General features: G+C 36.3%; 1 protein-coding gene across 2 annotated transcripts in view; it reads left to right on the plus strand.

Moving 5' to 3' along the window:
• The window catches only part of KHDRBS2 (KH RNA binding domain containing, signal transduction associated 2), a 577,798-nt gene that overhangs the window by 280,305 nt on the left and 281,314 nt on the right, over positions 1 to 16,179 (plus strand). For both annotated transcript variants that reach the window (XM_047102966.1, XM_047102967.1), the window contains exon 4: positions 15,838 to 15,984. In XM_047102966.1, the coding sequence (XP_046958922.1) occupies positions 15,838 to 15,984 (147 nt within the window). The remainder of the gene's footprint in view (positions 1 to 15,837; positions 15,985 to 16,179) is intronic.

Raw genomic sequence — 16,179 nt, forward strand, 5'->3', positions numbered from 1 at the left:
TTTGCTGAATTAAGAATGCTTGAAAGTTAAGGTCTTGTTAGAATTCCTTATTAGAAGGTCTTTTTAATATTCCTATGACCACTGAGAGGAGGGCCTTGAAACATATCCAGTAACTCTCTTTTAGCACACTAAGAAGAGTACCTTTTTTGCTAAAGGCCATGGCCTTCCTGCCAACTAGTTCTTCCAGTAGCTAACATTGAGATAAACAGCAAAACACCCTGCAGGTCAGAATCCAGCCTCAGGCCTGTCTTACTTATTTTTATGCTATAGGATAAGATATGATTATCAATATGGGCTTAACAGTTATCATTGAGCCACATGTTTGAGTCAGTTCATTTTCTAAAATTTTGTCTGGTTTATTCAAAGAATCCTTTGTTTCCTTAAAAGTCAAAATGCAGATAATGTTAACCTATTGTGAGATATAAATATATCATAAGTAATAAAAACGGTAGTATAATTCTAGAACATTGTGGATAGTCAGTACATGTTCTTTTGTTCTGTTTTTGGCTGAGTCTTAAGTAACAACGTTAGCACCAAGGCAAGACAGTTGAATATATACCCTCACTTCAAAAAATAATGTGCAGTAAAACCCTGGATTGTGAGTAACTAGTTCTATGAGTGTTCCATAAGATGAGCAAACATTTCTAATAAATTTTAACTTGATAAACAATCAATGTCTTGCAATAGAAGTAGTATGTGATGCTGAATGTCGCATGATCACAATTGCGCCAATGGTTCCTGAAATTCGCTTCAATATACGAGTGTTTTGGATTATAAGTATGTTTCCAAAATGAATTATGCTCTCAAACTGAGGTTTTACTGTATATGGTTTTTTTGTGGTGGAAAAGTGGAGGGCAGTCATAGACCTTCTCTTTTTGACTTATGTTCTCTAGACATATCTGTCATTGCTGACTGCTACTGTTACAGACACATTTGCTGTTGGGCTAGCAATGGCAGGGAGGGGGCTAACCTGAGAAAAGACTGGATTAAAACTTTGCAAACTCTAGTATTTTTTTTTTAATATACAGTATCTTATCAGTGGTATAGGACAAACCCTAGTTCCTTACAATGATTCTCCTTTTCCCTTCTGTTTACTCAGCATCCAAAGATGTTTGTTACACTGAGGTTAAAAAAAAAAAAAGAGTGAGTTTAGGGGCGCCTGGGTGGTTCGGTTGTTAAGCGTCTGACTTCAGCCTAGGTCATGATCTCATGGTTCGTGAGTTTGAGCCCCGCGTCTGGCTCTTTGCTTATAGCTTGGAGCCTAGAGCCTACTTCAGATTCTGTGTCTCCCTGTTCCTCCCCCACTCATACTCAGTCTCTCTCTCTCAAAAATAAGTAAACATTGAAACAAAAAGAAAAAATGAGTCTAAACCTCATTTAAACATAGATAGGGGATGATGGAAAGATTTTTAGATAATAGCATGAAAAGAACACTTGTTGTCAATGTTGGTGAGGGAGAAGTTCCTCTCTTAGAAAGATCTTTTCTGGGTGATATGAGGCAAGATATGCACCAGCAAATATAAAGTGTCATGAGGAGCCCGAGTCTGGGTCCGTAGCTCCTCCTTCTGAATGCTTTATCCAAAAAAGTGATTTCACAGATTTTAAGAAAACAAAATTGCAAAAGGGCTTTCCATACACAAGAGAAATTTGGTAGTACCTCCAGTTTTACACATTCAATTTCAGATTGATGGTAAACAATGGTGCTTGAAAGTTAGTTATAGAAGGGCACTACAGCCCTCCTTCCATGTGCTCTAATGCTTACATGTTTTGGGTGTCTCTAGTTTGGGATTTGTATTTTGTAGCACTGACAGAACATTCTGTAAGTCTGTAAAAACAAAGCAGATATGAATTCTTCAGGAAAAATATATGTATAAAATTAGCATTTACTTACTACCACTTTGCTCTGAGACATTATCGAATATATTTTTGCTAAGACAGAGTGAAGGATAGAAAGAGAAAATGATTATGTAATAAGATACTGCAATATCCAAGAGATCAAATTCCTGTCTCCCATTCCCCCTGGGAAGTATTTATTATCTGTGTAACAAAGCTTAAGTGTTCATTTGATTAAAACAATTAATACAAAAGTATATAGACATTATACATCTTATTAACATTTAGATAGGATCTAAGAAACATCAGTTAAGTATATGCTTTCCTCATCCACCTGCACCCCTCCCATCTCTCACACGCACTCCGCCCACACACATACACACAAGATGCCTATAGAAAAACATACTCCATGTTTAAATGGATCCATGGAACCAAATATCCTGATGGAGGATTCAATCAATATTAATAATATAATTCCAAATATTTATGATATAATATTATTGAGAAGATGTTACTGTTAAGATTCTATGGAGCAATTGTTTCTGCATTGCTGGCTGTGTGAAGTCTAGATAAATATATGTGATCTGAACCTTGCAAGAAAAACAAAGAAACACAGGGATTTGAAAGAGGATGATGATTTCAGAGAAAGGTGAGGATTTTTTAGTGATTGGAGAATAGTGTCTGCAAAGGAGATGGCAGAAGAGGTAACTGATGAGCTAAGCCAGTGCCAGATTAAAAAGGTCTGCAATGCCATGTTCAAATTGTTGCATTTTAGGCAAATAGTGTATGGGTAGAGAGTTGTAAGCAGGAACTAATATGATCCGGAAACCCTTTTTTCAGAAAGCTAAAAGTGGCAACAATAAATATTCTTCTCTTATGGCATTTATTGACCTTGAATCTATGCTGTAAATTTGGATGCCCTTTCACACTGATACCAGGTATATTCTAGTCAGTGGTTAGCCACTTTATGGGTCCTAATGATGTTTGCTTCTCAGTCTGGTTGCTTGATGAACAGTATAATGCATTTGTTCAAAGTAAAGTCTTCCATATCATATCTTCAAAGGCCAAATTGATCTGTCTGCTGCCATTGCATTTCCAGTGGGCAGCGTCTCTACAACTCCGCGGGAACTTCTTCAGCAGCTTTTGTGGCCTTTCTGCTGTGGTTCTTGTTTTCTCTTCTCTGTCTCTAGTCACTCCAGCACGCTCGGTCAAAGCTGTTTTGGCATCTCCTTGTTGTGTCCTCTACAAACGTGTCTGGTTGTGCAAGATGTCCTTCCCAAAATTGATATGCCACCTCTAAATTTTCTTTCAGAACCAGGCATCTGGCCTATTGCTCCCTGCCAGCTTGGACTCATTAGTATTTGCTTTTCTGTTATTGGTTGGCAGTGACGACTTGCCCTTTCAGCATCACGAGGCTTGGAAGCAATTCTGGCAATATCTATCAGGGTAAAGATGGCTTTGCTGAGATCCCCTTACCCAATTCACTAGCTGTTTTCACTTCTTCATTGGGGAAATGTAATTAAAACAAAATTTCCCAGCCCAGAAATCCTTTCCGCAAAAGTAGTAAAGAAAACACTTTTATTATTGAATAAGCATTAAGCCAGAATGTGATGGGCATCACAGGCAATTCCCTAAGAGCTTGCAAACATAGAAAGGAATCTCACTCTTATGCATCCAGGCAGATACAACCCATTACATACTTGTTCGCAACATAAACAGTAACTCATCCTCAATAAGAAGACTTGACAGCACCATTTGTCGCAGAATTCATCCTTTTACCTGGTTATTGGGGTGATTAGTGTTAGCCAATTGGCTTCATCCCAGGGAACAACAGACTTACTATATTTTTATGATGAGAGGTTGTTTTGCACCTTGGAGCAAGGACCTACCAAAGTTAGGCTTCTGCCTCCCACAGAAACTGGGAAGTAGGAATGTTATCTATCATGATGTTTATGTTTCAAAGAAATGGCTTCCAAGGCCTTGAGATGTATATTTCTAGGTAATAAAGTTAACAATAGGCCTATCTAGCTTCAAAAGGATTTATGTACATTTCAAAGAGAGGAAGACCTACCTACAATTACAAGTTTTCTAAAGTAAGTGCTTTGAGAAAAAGGAGGGAAGGAAATCAATTACCAACAGGGCGAAGTAAGCCTCTTAAAAGCCTCTTCCTTTTAATTTGTATTTGTTCTTACCTTAGAAGTCACATTTTTTAAAACCATACAATTTTTGTGTCTGCATTTTTTCTCCTTCACTGCTTCCTAAAATGTGTTTATTCAAGTGTTCATGTTTCTCTTCCTGCAAGTCAATTGGCTTATGTTCAAATAGCATATGTTGAGATGTTCTGCTTGATTTTCTTGACTATGGGTGCTAGTATTGTATGCTACTTTTATTTGTCAGCTTAGATAGGGTTGTTGAAATTGATTAGTGATGAAGTCCTTTAAATACTGAGTGGAAGACAGAGGGATTTCCACCCTAGTGGGCTTCTGGTCCCTGGTTTTCCTGGTTTCTCTTGGCCTCAAAGGCAAGGCATGCCTAGCCTACTTTTTGGTTTCTTCTCAGCTTCTGAGGTCAAGCAGAACCAGTGTTCTGCCATGTCCTCAAAGTGCTCAGATCTCTGAGTACAGACACTTCCGAGGATCCATTCCCTCTTTCTGTCTCACCACTGGGCTCCAACACTGTTCTACAAGTGTTTTCACATCCCCTGAACAATTCCTCTGAACCTGAATGGAGCCCATTTATATCCAGTTGAATTTGGAAAAGAGTCTAAAGAAGCATATTTACATAATTGTATTCCCAGATTGTTCTATTCCCACAAAACAAATGTTTGTGAGTGCCTTAATTACTAAGCAAATGATTTTTTTTAATTTTTAAAAAATTTTACTTATTTATTTTGAAAGAGAGAGAGAGACAGCAGGGGAGGGGCAGAGAGAGAGAGACGGAAAGAGAGAATCCCAAGCGGGCTCCATGCTGTCAGTGCAGAGCCCAATGTGGGGTTCAGTCCCATAAACTGTGAGATCATGACCTGAGCAGAAATCAAGAGTTGGACGCTTGACCCACTGAGCCATCCAGATTCCCCATTAACAAATGACTTTTAAATAAAATACAGGGACACAAGCCACTCTTTCTTGGGTTAATTCAGGACAACCTGTTAACCTTATAGGTTCCATTTGGTCAAGCTTGATTGCTTTATTTTCCTTGAATAGTGAAGTAGGTCTTTTATTGTGTCTAGACACTCTTTTCACTGTTTCAAATAGCACACTTTCATAGTTTGAGAAGCTAGACCATTCTTGTTGTAACATAGAATGTATGATTCGATTGTCCTGATTTGAGATTTATACTCTCTAATAAACCCTCAACTACCAAACTCAAGCATAGGGAATATTCTGGCACTATCCACTTCTGTCCTTTTAAAATCCTGACCTACTTGAAAAGAATACCATCCTTGGGTCCCTCAATGTTTCTGGTTCTTCACTCTTCATGAATCTAGATGGTGTTAGCAGAGAACAGATTCCTTTCCCATAGTTGACAGTTTGGAGTATGGATAGCTATAATCTGTAATAGTTCTTGCCACTATCAATTCAAGAGGGCCGGAATTTGTAAATGAAGGCAAGAAAAGCCTGAGGGGTGTGCTTGAGGATCAAACCATTGCTTCTCTATCATGTATTTATGTACCTCCATTTGTACAAAAACCCTTTGTGTGGATAAATTTTGGACAACTAATTTGTAGTAGCATAAAAGAATTTCCACATATGTGTATTTAAAATTGCTTTTAAATTGACAATTCAGACAAATCCCATTCAGACCAAGGTATAAATAATAAATGTGTGTTTATGTGAACTTCTTGATGGAGAAAGCTGTGCAGACAATAGACTTATTTATTCCTGAAGATTTATGTTAAAAGAAAGTTCCCTGGGGCATTAAGAAAAAGCCTGCAAAAAGCACTCTAGTAAATTATAACTCTGAGGATAAAATATGACAAAAATAATTGCTAATGTAAAAACCACAGTGTAAAACTTGAATGTACTCTATATTATATGTTTTCAACTTTTTAAAAATTCCTGTCACTGACAGAACTACTTCTGAAAGAATAATTGGGATTTTTGGATACACTAACTCTTTCGATTTATATATGTTTGAATATTGTTTTGAATCCTGGGTATTTAGCATAATAGTATTTAGCAATAGTCATATTTAATTAGTGCCTACTATGTTATTACTATCATCATTTTACAGGTGAGGAATTCAAAGGCTGAATTAGTAAGGTCACTTGCCCAAGTTTTGCACCATTAATTGGAAGAGCTGGGATTTTAACCCTGGCCATCATGAGCTGTTAAGTATCATGATATGTGGCCTTTCAATGTTATATGGTCCATGTGACATACTGTAGACAATACATTTGTGGTTCATTTGAAAGTTAAAATTCAAGGAATTACATGTGGTGAAGTTAATTTTTCCTTATCTTTCTAAAACACGTGAGCTCTTTGGCCTAGAGTAATTTTCAAATATACATTCTCTTAAAGTTATACATTTAAATTAACTTAATAATAAGTAAACCAGCATTGAACGGATGCACTCTTGCTTACATCGAGGCAACAGTTAATTTGAAACTTTTATAATTATATTCTTTCAAGTGAATTTAATGCTCATAAAAAAACAACCATTAACATAAGAGTGCACTTTATAGTCAGGCAGACTAAATTCGAATCTCTTACATATTGAAAAATTGCAACCAAGTTTCTTAGCTCCTCTGAGAGAAAACCTTTAACTTTTTCTGAGGGTTTTTAGTATGCCTGACACTGTACATGAGAGACCTTGAGTTTACTTGTTTTGTAGATGAAGAAACTAAATCTCAAAAAAAATTTAGTACTTTTCTATTATACTACAGATAATAAATATCAGAGCCGTTAGTTTAAATTTAGGTCATTCTGGGGGCGCCTGGGTGGCGCAGTCGGTTAAGCGTCCGACTTCAGCCAGGTCACGATCTCGCGGTCCATGAGTTCGAGCCTCGCGTCGGGCTCTGGGCTGATGGCTCAGAGCCTGGAGCCTGTTTCCGATTCTGTGTCTCCCTCTCTCTCTGCCCCTCGCCCGTTCATGCTCTGTCTCTCTCTGTCCCAAAAAAAAAATAAATAAACGTTGAAAAAAAAAATTAAAAAAAAAATAAATTTAGGTCATTCTGACTCCAAAATTCTTTTTTTTTTTAACTTTTCATTACATTCTGCTGCTTCCATTACCTACCTCAAGGGGTTCTATGAGGATTAAATGACGTAATGTGTATAAAATACACAGGAGCAGCTTCATTGTAGATACTGAAAGAGTAACATGAATTGTTTCCGTTTTGAATTTTCCTAGTAGTGTATCTTAGAAGATACTCTATTTGGAAAGTAGTATTTTCTACTACTAATGTCTTAAGTAGCAGAATGAGGATAGCTGTGAGGGAAAGTCACATGGTGAGTCATGAAACTTTAAAACTATGAGCAACCTTAGACATCATCATATCTAATGTTGTCTATTGTCTTCTGTTTAGTGAGCTTGTGGAATATTCTCTTACCCAGAACTTTTATACATAAACAGGTCTAAATTTGGTTGACACGGTTGAATGGCATAGAGGAGAATCATTTTGCACCAAGGTGGTCAACCCTCAGAGCTGCATAGAGCACAATTTGAAATTTTTTTCTCTAGTAACTTTCTCTTCTTTTACATATGAAGGAAGCCACAAGAGCAAAATACCTGCTAAAATTTGCAGTTGGTGGAGGAGCCATGGCTAGAAGAGATGTTATACTCAACACCTTCTAAGTCTTGGTCCCATGCGCTTTCTTGGACCTAGGGCTACATAAAAGTGTCTACAGAAAAACAGTGCTTGGTATTTGTTCATAGTATTTTTGAAATATTTGTTCTTATACATAGAAAACAATACAAAAATTTATTTCAGTCTCTAAGATGGAAGCAATTGTCGATAAAATATTACTGTAAAGTTTTTATCATTGGAATCTTCTCTATGGACTCTAAAACTTTCTAAGCTTCATTCCTTAGAGAGCAAAGAGTAAGCACTGTACTTATACAGCTATTTGATTCTCCTGAAATTGGAGTAGCCTAGTAAAAACCAACCTAATTGCCAATCCCATTATACAGTAAGGTAGCAAGCCATAGGAGGGACTAGATAGGAGGGGCTGTTGTAAATAAGTTTGCTTATTCTAACTTGTTTGTGACTAACACCACAATACTCTTTTGAGTTATAAACTTCTATTTTGTTTACTTGCCCAGACTATGTGCTTGTAATAACAGAACAAATACTTGATGTGGTATAAACTGCAATTGCAAAATCATTTGCTTACAAAATAAATTATCATTGAATATATATATATGATCTATACATTGTTCATTAATAGGAGACATTGAATGTAATAATAATTTGGAGATAGTTCTCCTAAGCTGAAAATAGTCATATTAGTAAAGATAGATTACTACATTCCAAGGTCTCAGGACAATAAATGGTTGAGCGCTTAAAGAAAACCTTAGCCTGAGCAGTAAAGATATGGTTTGATGACAGAAGAAAAATGCAGCATGATTTTCACCCTTAAGTAATTCATTCAATGAGAATTTATTGAGTATCTTCCTCACGTTCTATCAGATACACTTATATATGAAGAGTAATTTGGGAGATGAGAAAATGATGAAACAGATATATATAAAGATAAATTGTGAAATATAATGAAGATGCTGTAATTGATCTAGGAACAAAATATTGTACAAAAATCATAAGTTCATGTAACTATGAAAGCATTTATAAAACGGTAAAATCTCTTTACCTACATGTTTTTGATTTGAAAGTTATTTGATAATTTTTTTTAAAGTAGAAAGGAAGTATAAAAATGTAAATTACAATAACAAATACAGCAGGTATAAACAAGTTTGGGAACAAATACCACTGATTGATGGTTTATAAAACTTGGAAAGCAGGCAGATTATTATAGACATTAGCTTCACTATTTTATGGGGGAATAAATATTTGGCAAATCTGTTGAGTCAGTTATGTGGTTGAGACTAAAGACTACTTCAAATGTGACTAAATATTTAAGAGAAACAATATAACATATATATAACATATATGTGATACCACATATATACATCTAGATGAACACATAGTTTAAAAAATGATGGATAGTACATCAACTCAGTTACTCAGGTGTTCTCTCTGCTGGTGCTGTTGGTAATGGGATGCCTTTCAGGAGATACCAGAGGGACAAAATAACCCAAATTCTGGAGTAGCATAGCAGAGGATTACATGGTCTACCTCATGTTGTGAGCAATTTATAACATATTTTTTTAATTGCCCAAAGTAGGTGAATACTTCTTAGTTTAACAAAATGGAAACATTTTCTTTCACTAGAGTCTCGTGTGTGTGTGTGTGTGTGTGTGTGTGTGTATGCAAGAGAGAGAGAGAGAAAGAGAGAGAGAGATTCCAAAGGGTCATTCCAAGTAGCATATGATGATCACCACGGTGACTTCTAAAGAGAGTAGGGTCAATTAACTGATATGCCCTTTATGTCATTGAGCTCCATAATAAATTGGACATGTACAGTTGGAAATTAGCAGTCACTAACTAAATTACTCTGGTTAATAGGGGTGAAAATAATTTGAAATTTCCTAGGAAATTCCACGTGGGAAGAAAGAATAATACAAACATTAGAGACAGCAAAGAAAAAATTAAAACTGTGTAATGAAGCAGGAAAGGAACTTGTGACAATGAGGATTTTTTGAGTTGTCCATAATGAGATTATCAATGTGACCTCTTTGCTTTATACCCCTCTGCTATTTCAAATGAAGTCTATGCCACCCATAAATAATTTTAAGAGTGGATATTTTAGATTATTTTAAGAAATTTTAAGTTTTACATTAAAATTGACAATTGGCAGGGCACCCAATGTGAGTGCATTGGGCTCTGCTCTCACAGCATGGAGCCTGCGTAGGATTCTCTCTCTCTCTCTTTCTCTCTCTCTGTCTTTCTCTGCCCTCCCCTATTCATGCCCTCACTTTCTCAAAATAAATAAATAAATAACTCAAAAATAAATAAAAAAATTACGTAAATAAATAAGTAAATAAATAAATAAATAAATAAATAAATAAATAAAATTGACAGTTGGCAAATCCAGGGATCAAGTGGCTGGACTTAGGACCACAACACAAGGGGACATCTGATTCTGTGTCCTATTTGGGGGAATTTTTCATTAGCCAATATGATATATCCACTTGTAAGCTGACTTAAGTCCTTATTCCAGACAATAATGTGGGTACAGAGGGTCCTAACCACCCTGCCCCTGCTATTGGACAAGCTATGCAGGAAAATAGAGAATGATGCTTCATGAGGTACATTTGTTTTAATAATACAATATGAATATCCATGAGAAGTTGTATGAACTAATATGAGCTCAATCTTAAAAACTTTGGGTGAATGCCTTGTTTGGAACTGATGGTTGCAACAGAGGGTTAGTTATAAACAGTGTGGTTGGTGCAGGATCACTAGCAATTTTTAGGTAAGTCATTCATAAAGTAGGGGCTGAGTACTGAGAACCTTGAAAATAATGGTTTCACCCAATACATACATACAGCTACTAAGGAATCAACACCTTTTGGGAGAGGGAAGAAGAAATTCATGGCAGATGTGCTTAGTGTATAAGGACCTGTAATCTGCCGTAGGATACCCTGGACCTGGGACTTAATATCAGGAAATTGCTGGGAGACCACTGGCCATGATATTCCCAAAATTAGACAGACATATCCATGGGAATATCTGGATGTATAAAATGTTTACCTACATTGAACATACCTATACCAGTACATACCTGTAGTGATTAAGAACTTGACCTTTGATATGAAATTACCTGGATTCTAATCCAACCCCATGATTTATAGTCTGTGTAACTCTGGACATATTTCTATCAGTCCCCTCATCAGTAAAATGAAGCAAATAACATTATGTACCATAAAGTAAAGTTGTGTGTACAGAATTAGATAATCTATGGAAGGTACTTTGCATACCCGTGACCTAAGAAGCAATATTAAAATTATGACTTCAATTCCATTACTATTCTTGTATAGAGATACTTGAGGAAACACTGAAAATACTAATAGTCTATCTTAAATTGTGTGGTTGTTGATATCTTTTAAAATATTTGTACTTTGGGGATTTTTTTCAAGTTTTCTTCAGTGAACATGCTGTTTTGAATTAAGAGGAAAATTCTCTAATTGTCAAATTATTTCCCAGTCAAAAGCATTCTTTTGTGGAAGAAAAAACACAATTGATAATTCCTAAGAGAAAGTTTCCTTAAAAATCCTTTTAACAATTAAACACATGAATGCAATTCAAATTAGACTCTATTTCGTGCCACGCTATTCTCTATAAAATAACTGGTGAAAACTGATTTATGTTTTACTTATATTTTACCTTAGGGTATAACATGGGAATAGAATGTTTGGGGATATGTAAAACTAGATTTGATATTTGTAATGACTTTGTTTTGAATTTCTTATGTTTAGCAACTAATAATTGTACTTGAAATAATTAGCTCATGATACCTTTGTAATAGCTGAACATCACAAACCATGTTCTGAAGGTCAGTGGTTAAAGTAAATGTCCTCAATGGAATAAATGTACCTTTTTCATAGAAGATTAAATAATATCAACTGAGTGCACAGTCTTTTAAGCAGAAATCTGAATCATGTCAAGCCAATTCACCTTCCAGTGTGTGCATCTTGCATTCTTTTAATTTATTCCCTGTGCCCTTTTCTTTGCTTTTATTAGATGTAGATTCACTCCTCTGTAATGTTAACTTCGGAAAAGTATATGTCAATTTACACTCAAGATTTTTCTAATTTTTTTAATTTCTTAATTTTTTAAATTTTTTGTTTATATACATATATAGTATTTTTTTTTCACTTCTTGCTATTTGTTCCCTGTTCTATCTAGTGTAACTTGCTAGGGTACAATGCTCTTTGTTATAAAACATGGAAAAGATATCGGGCAGAAACATGAAAATACTACTCACTGCCCCATTCACAATCAACTTATAAGATAATGAATTTACTGCAAAGGTAAACTTTTCTTTTTTTCAAAATATATTTGGAACTCTTGTTTAAGAAATACTTCAAGAGATTGTATTAAATTACTGTAAATGTACTTCCTGGTCTCTAGACACTTGTGTTATTCAGGATGGCTGTGATGTCTGCCCACATTCAAATGAAACTTGGAGGTTTATGTTATAAATCCAACTGGAGGTATAGTATTGTTTTTGAAAATAAAATTTAAACATTCTGGAAGACATTGGCTAGCTATTCACCAAGATTAGATTTAATAAATAAGTATTATTTTAACTAGCCCTGAATGAGGACTGAATGCAGAGACAGCTAGTTGTCATCCAGTATCCATTCTCACTTATTTCCATCATAAATGGAACCCTCACATTTTAGTCTCAAGGCTACTCAGCCTGAAACCACAATTATAGCTTCCATAGCATCCAGGGCCACGGTGTAAGTACACTTTTCCCAAAGAAATGTGACCAGAAATGACGTATGAAACGTCTGGCAAATGTCCTTGAGAATAAGATTTTTGCTGTCTGCATTTTCTTTCTCTTTTCCCTGGAGTGGAATTTAGAAGTGATTATAGGCAGCCTTCTTCATCAGCACACAGGAGAGCAACATCTTAGGGGCTGCTTGAGTTCAGAGAGGAGGAACCAGGATCTCTGGATGAGTGAAGAGATGAATCATCTATTCCTCTAGCTGCTTATAGCTTAGACTCTTACTTGAGAAAGAAAGAACTATTCTTCATGTGTAAGTCACGTTTACTTTGGTCTCTGTTGGAACAGTCAGACATTATTTCAAATGCTACTTAAAATATAAGAAACGATATTCATTATTAAAATAAATTGGTGGAGCATTTTTAGTGTACAAATGTTCTTCAATTTTCTCAAAAGTCACAAAATCCTATGACCTCACTATTATTATATAAGTCTCACAGATAAAGAAACTAAAGCTTGGGGAATTCTGCTCTATCAAATGTTACCCTTGGCTCAGTCCGTTGAGCATCCAACTCTTGATCTTAGCTCAGGTCATAATCTCACAGTTTGTGGGATCAAGCTCTGTGCTGACAGTGTGGGGACTGCCCGGGATTCTCTCTTTCCCTCTCTCTCTGCCCCTCTCCTGTTCTCTCTCTCTCTCTTTCTCTCTCTCTCTCTCACTCTCTCACTCTCTCACTCTCTGTCTCTCTCTCTCACTCACTCTCTCTCTCTTTCTCTCTCTCAGAGTAAATAAATAAACTTTAAGCAAAAAAAGTTACCCTAATACATGAGTTCAAATATAACACACCTGGAAGATAGAAAGCTTAGTTTTGAAAATAACCAGTAGTAGCTCACAATAGGTTTTGCTGTGTTAACTTTTCTCCTTTAAAGTCTTTATCATTGCTAACACCTACCTTACTGGATCCTGCCTGGAAACCTAATGCTTGACCTCCAGGAAGTTGCTTAATATCTAAGGACCTCAGCTTCCTCATCTGCTTGTATAAAGGGTGATTGAGGAGGTGAGAGGCAAATGTGCTTTTTAATAGTACGTTACATTTTGTTCGTGAACATCAGCCTAATGGCTCAACTGCAGAGATACCTAGTTAGGCTCACTTTATTTGAAAACCTTGAAAATAAGTATCATAATTTTTGGGGGGCCTGGATGGCTTAGTCAGTTAGGCGTCTGACTTCTGCTCAGGTCATGATCTCTGAGCTGTGCCGACAGCTCAGAGCCTGGAGTCTGCTTCAGATTCTGTGTCTCCCTCTTTCTGCCCTTCCACTACTCGCACTCCATGTCTCACAAAAATAAATAAACATTAAAAATTTTTAAATGAGTATTATAATTCATATACGAATGCCACACCTCTTAGTATTAAATGTGGCTAACAAGTAGTCCTTAATACCCAGTGGGAAATCAGCTTAGGAAGTATGGAGAAAGGGGCAGTATGAAGAATCCTCTGATTTAACCACCTCAATACCTAGGTACAAATGAAGCTGACCCCAGAGATAATGAGCAGCTTACCTCCCAGCAGAATCCAAAGAGGAAAGAAATGTGTACTATACCCCATGAGTGTGTAGTTGTTCAGGCAATCGCTACTTCTCCCTAAACTGAGAAATGGGCACTAAGAAAACCCCTTTAAGTAAAAACTCCTAGTTAGAGATAGGAAGTGTGCTTAGGAGGGGTTCCTGGGTGGCTCAGTGGGTTAGGCGTCGCACTCTTGATACCTGCTCAGGTCATGATCTCACGGTTTGTGAATTTGAGCCCCCATCAGGCTCTGTGCTGACAGCTCAGAGCCTAGAGCCTGCTTCGGACTCTCCGTCTCCCTGTCTCTCTGTCCCTTCCCCACTCATTCTCTCTCTCTCTCTCTCAAAAATAAACATTAAAAAAAAAGTGTGCTCAGGGACACTTGGAGAGTAGATTATTAGGCTGAAAGGTGTTACTGTTAGATTTGAGTGGGTGGGGCTGGACAGAAAAGCAGGCACGCTGTCCCATCTCTTTCATGAGCTTCCTTGTATTGAAATGATGGAAGTTTCTTTTTTTTTTTTAAGATTTTTTTTAATGTATTTTATTTACTGTGAAAGAGTGAGAGCATGAGTGGAGTAGCAGCAGAGAGAGGGAGGGAGAGAGAGAATCCCAAGCAGGTTCCACACTGTCAGCACAGAGCCTGACTTGGGACTCGATATTACAAATGGTGAGATCATGACCCGAGCTGAAATCGAGAGCTGGGTGCTTCACCAACTGAGCCACCCAGGAGCCCTGAAATGATGTTAGTTCCTAGTCAGATAAGCACATGAACATGGGTCATACAGTTACTTATTGGAAATCAATAGCAAATTTGCCTTTATTTATCCAGTTTAGGTCTGTCCGTGTTACTTTTCTAATTAATCCCCAAGTAAAGCTAAAAATTACTTTTTAGTTTTTATCATTAGATATTTAGTGAAACAACTACAAGTTTATTGGGGATAGGAGTCAAGAAAAGTAAAACATAATTAATATTATTTATGTTCACATTTTAACCAAAATTCTGCTTCCTTGAAACCCTAGAAAAATACAAATCTGGTTGCAAAAGGTGCCAGGTTTGAATCCCAAGTTTGCTGAAGCTGCTTAACGTCTTTTAAACTCAGCTTCCCAATCTGAATTGTGAATAATATGTAAGGTTATTGTGAGATTAGAGATGATACACATCAAATACCCGGCACACGTTAGCAAAGTATATGGAATTGTGTGCTGATTTGCTCTGCACCTGTGCTGTATTAATCGGGATACAATAATCGCTTGGGTGCAGTACTAGAAAAAATCTGATCTAATAGAAATATGTTGTTGGTTAAGCTGAGGATACATAGCTCATGCAGAATCAGTGCCAACATAATACTTAACCACCATCCTCTTAATATACTCCTATTGACCAAAATGCAGCAGCAAACGATTGAGAAGATGTGAGAATGAAGCTAGATGACAATCTGGGCCAGTGGGGACATAGCCTGGGATATAAACCTTGGTTTTCCACACTTCAATGGCGAGCAAGTAACCTTTTCACTACTTCTCAAAAACTGTCTAGAAAGTTCTGGTTTTCTCAAAGAACAGTTATAATCTTTAGTTTATTTTCTGAAAATTTTATTCGTCACACACAAAAATAACCCTTTTCTTCCACAACTGAGTGTTGTACGCTGAAAAATTAATGGCATTTCTGTAACTTCTTTTCAGGGGCTTAGCATTTTCATTTAGCTGATTAAAACCTATTGTAGATGATAATTATGCCAGCTTTTTAAAAAAAATCATTCAAACACTCAAAAATGATTTTAAAATCTTTAAATGTACCAGATTTTTATTTCTCAGAGGGTTTCTACTTACAGAAAATTTGCTTAGATTATTCCCTTTTGTCATATTCTAAGTAAATGTTAAATCAGTGCAAAATGGGTGGATTTGTATTTCTAAAAATAACCTCTTTCACAGGAAGAAGAATTAAGGAAGAGTGGGGAAGCCAAGTATGCCCACTTGAGTGATGAACTTCATGTATTAATTGAAGTGTTTGCTCCACCTGGGGAAGCTTATTCACGAATGAGTCATGCACTGGAAGAGATTAAAAAATTCCTGGTTCCTGTAAGTGTCTTTCCTTTTTCGCAAAATTGTTTCTCATAAGCTTTTTAAAATGTGCCTTTGATATTCACTGACTTTCTAGACAGAAAGTCATACTGCAAACTAATTATTTGTTGAGTTGATAAGAAGGTAAAAAAAAAAATAGAATACAACAAATGCTTAGCGTAGGACCTGGCATGTTGTCATCACATAATGATG

This window comes from Lynx rufus, unplaced genomic scaffold (assembly GCF_022079265.1).
Source record: "Lynx rufus isolate CCGP_SWC_20201006 ecotype Redwood Valley unplaced genomic scaffold, mLynRuf1.p SCAF_6, whole genome shotgun sequence".
In the NCBI taxonomy this organism is placed as follows: Eukaryota; Metazoa; Chordata; class Mammalia; order Carnivora; family Felidae; genus Lynx; species Lynx rufus.